Source organism: Perna viridis, chromosome 10, assembly GCF_037379345.1.
Source record: "Perna viridis isolate PV_CMFRI_1.1 ecotype Kerala chromosome 10, ASM3737934v1, whole genome shotgun sequence".
Lineage (NCBI taxonomy): Eukaryota > Metazoa > Mollusca > Bivalvia > Mytilida > Mytilidae > Perna > Perna viridis.
The window spans coordinates 4,200,433-4,203,889 of NC_142454.1; the positions used below are offsets into that span (position 1 = coordinate 4,200,433).

The 3,457-nt window shown below is 33.8% G+C and overlaps 1 protein-coding gene across 2 annotated transcripts; it reads right to left on the bottom strand.

Annotated features, from left to right (window-relative positions):
- Positions 1 to 929: 929 nt before the first annotated feature.
- Positions 930 to 3,052, bottom strand: LOC148604205 (uncharacterized). 2 transcript variants are annotated; one of them, XM_088549627.1, is made up of 2 exons: positions 2,648 to 3,052; positions 930 to 2,381 (listed from the first exon to the last, which is right to left on the bottom strand). In XM_088549627.1, the coding sequence occupies exon 2, from the start codon at positions 1,835 to 1,837 to the stop codon at positions 1,250 to 1,252; it is 588 nt and encodes a 195-aa protein (XP_088405753.1). In that variant the 5' UTR covers positions 1,838 to 2,381; positions 2,648 to 3,052; the 3' UTR covers positions 930 to 1,249. The 2 variants fall into 2 exon arrangements, with proteins under 2 accessions (XP_088405753.1, XP_088405754.1); XM_088549628.1 differs by having other exon boundaries at positions 930 to 2,384.
- Between the last annotated feature and the right edge of the window lie 405 nt (positions 3,053 to 3,457).

A 3,457-nucleotide genomic window follows, 5' to 3' on the forward strand; every position in this document is an offset into this window, starting at 1 on the left:
TTCAAGCGCTATACTAAAATAGTCCCACGTAGCCTTCGGAATAGAGTTATCCATCATATGATTTTCACATAACACGTTGGTACAACAAAACCTTTTTTTAGACAAACCAAATAATGTTCAGTAATATTTATAAAGCTTATTGACGTAAATAAAGGTCAGTGGGAACGCACATGTCTTAACATCTGATAAAATATGGAATAAGATAAACATTATGTAACTATTTATAATTTTAGTAGAGATCGTTTTCATATTAATGGCATGAATTCGGATTTTAACATCAGAGACGAGTTGAAGAAATTGGAAAAAATCGATGCAATTTGTAGAATGCAGCTGTGTGTACATATTCGGTTAATGTCACATTTGATAACTTTACGTAATGATTAATTCAAATAGCTATCTCGGTAAGAAACTTTTGTGGGTTCAACATTTAAAATTGACAGTGACTTGTCTATTTGTGCCATTATAACTAAAACACGAATACATGTATGAATGTCAGATTTGCCATGCATTCAAGTAAAAGGAGTAAACAAATCATTGAAATACGACCAATGAATACCGCGGGATGGGATGCAAATTACACAAAAACAATTTTAACATTCAATGAAATAGTTTCGAAATTTGTACAGAAACTTATTGTCATCTTCATCATCAATACAGGAGATAACTACGAATGTAAATATGACGTGCTTTTAGCACAGAATTCAGAAAATACAAAATAGCCTGGTTTTCACAATCTCATGCTCACAGCACACCATCTTCAGAAAAACAAAACCTAAGAAAAATCGAAGGAAAATGAAAAAAGAACATACTTTCCTTTAATATTTTTCTTTCGCATTTTAAAAAAATTCGTATATATGTGGTCTATCACTCATGATCTCCTTGCCTTGTTCTTTTTTGTGTTTGAAAGCGACTCATTTAATGCAACAGAGTTAGAGAAAATATATTTATTTCTGAGAGAGAAAATGATTATATTGTTTACATTATTCTATACTCAGACTTACATCAATCAGCAGACATGATAGAGCGAGTACCCTGTCTAAACACACTTATTTAAACTGCATTCAAACATTAAACATGTGGCTGATTATTTTAACATGCCACGTGCAACTCCTGTAAATCTTATTTAAATTTTCATTTTGTTGTTTAAAAATGGAAGATTGATGTACTCACAACCTGAGAATGTAGCGCCTGGTTAATCCCGTTATATCATAAATTAATCCAGCCATGAAGAAAATGATGACGATGGAATCTATATTAGAAATGTGGAATGCCGCCTTGATGCTGATAATGCTAGAACGTCCTGGTCCCCAAACGTGCCCCAATTCATAGACGGTCGTGGTGATCGTCCCGGGGGCTTTAGAGACGCAAACGAATTACATGGTGACGGTGTCCTAATAGTTATTGTACTTTTCCGTTTTGGAGTAGATAGGAGGTCAAGGTTATTTTCACAAGACGATAAAACAGAAGTTTCTGTGATAGAATTGGTCATTTGTACTTTAACATCCTGTGTTGTCATTTTCATCGACAGTTCTCGCGCGCGTGCATCCAGCTGAAGTGCGTGACAATAGTAAGCTATGCAGACGAATATCAATATGCAGACGGCTGCAACAGGACTTGCGATGAGTAACGGAACCGGAAGTCCCTGTGGAGGTGGACCTGTGTACACATCAATGTTTGGATTTGTTGTTGTTGTTGTTGTTGTTGTTATTCCAGCTGTCAAATTGGCGTTTATCAGTTTTTCAGTTTCATTAACTGTGATTATTGTAAAGTTTGACAATATATGTGTTCCATTTTCGATATCCGCAGTATCATACACTATAGGCAATCTTCTTCCCATATTAATTGTTCTTCTGCGGAAAGGAGGTTTCTGATATGCATTAATTTATCAACGACTTGAGGAAATTACCTCGTAATCATAATTGAAAAAAAACGCTAATTTTCTCTGAAGTCAAAGAAATAACATAGAAACTATCTCAGTAAGATAAATCCTAATTTTTCTAATCAAATCAAATAACACAAAAATTGTAGATTTCCTTTACACACTGAAAACATTCTTATGTTATCAAATACATTTATTGTTGATGATGGTTTCCTTTCAAACATTAAATTGTTCTTTTCAGGTAATCTACGTGCCTGAATAAATGTTTCCACTTTCATAAAAAAAACTAATATCGCATGAACGCCTTTTGAACATAAACCTTTATGATTGAATACCAGGAATGTAACTTCGTTTAACACTTGTTTTTATTGTTCCAATAGGATTGTTTTTCATTAATTATCGTTCGACCAGTTTTAATAAAATCTCAGCATTCATATCAACACTTGTCCCTAGAAACTCGGTTCGTTACCGTATTTTCCTCTTTATCGGAACCAATCCATAGCTGCTAATTAAAAATACCAATATAAACCTTCAAAACTATTTTCCTAATCTTTGCATAAAATAGAAATCACACAATTGTTTGATAAAAAAACCCCGTGCCTATTCGCTGATATAGATAACGTGCAGTTTTTTTCTTTTTACTTCCTGATAATTATTTCCCTCTTAAAAAGTTAAAAACTTCACTAACAACTTACAAAACAGAACGTAGTTATTCCACTGTTCGCGAGAAAGCACTTAATTTTGCGTTATTTGATAAACCGTACGTACCTCGTTTTTTACGTCATTAAATTCAAACTTTCACCAGTAGTAATGCCATGGAAGAGTAGCACCTTTAACCACATAGCAACGTGTTTCTTTAGAAAACATTCTTCTAGTCATTGCATAGATAAGCCCCTCTGTGGTTCCTTGAAGCAAATACTTCCGATCTCTTTGAGTTATAGTTCGATTTAATCGCAGCTTGTGAAGTTCGATGTATGATGTATAGTTCCTGGCTGCTGTATTAATTACCGACAGTAGAGGAACTGTGCTATTGTTTAGTATCAAAACCGACATGTACAAGGAAACACACTTATCGCCCAAATCACAACATCATTCGTATCAAGTGCAAATTATATTTATCTATTTTCTGCTGTGAAGCTTTGAAACTGCTTTCAGAAATAAAACTAAATACTTATACATCGTGCTAATCAATTATGGGATTTTTGATTCGTTATCTAACAGATTGGTTTCTTTTGTTGTGAGCATCACAGCGTATATTGGTATCTCATCTCGCTTCCGTATCTAAGACTTAAAGCGCAACAACTAGTTCAGTAATACTATAGTTTTGATAAATGTATTGCTCTGTACATCACTAAAGTTTAACGTACAAATTTTCTTTTATGAACAAGATTACGTCTCTCCTCCGCCTACAAAAAGGGGTTAGGCTCAGGCTATGCAGAATATTGTTTCCCTATTTTACATTTATACCCCTCTCGTATTAATGCGCTATTTTATTCATGATCTTGTTGAATCTACATATTTATTATGTAGTTCTTTGAATCTAATATCAGTCTACTTTGATCTTAGATTTTCATGCGG

Bases quoted from the DNA above. Each gene is read 5' to 3' on its own strand.
- LOC148604205 (XM_088549627.1), bottom strand. From the start codon at position 1,837: ATGGGAAGAAGATTGCCTATAGTGTATGATACTGCGGATATCGAAAAT.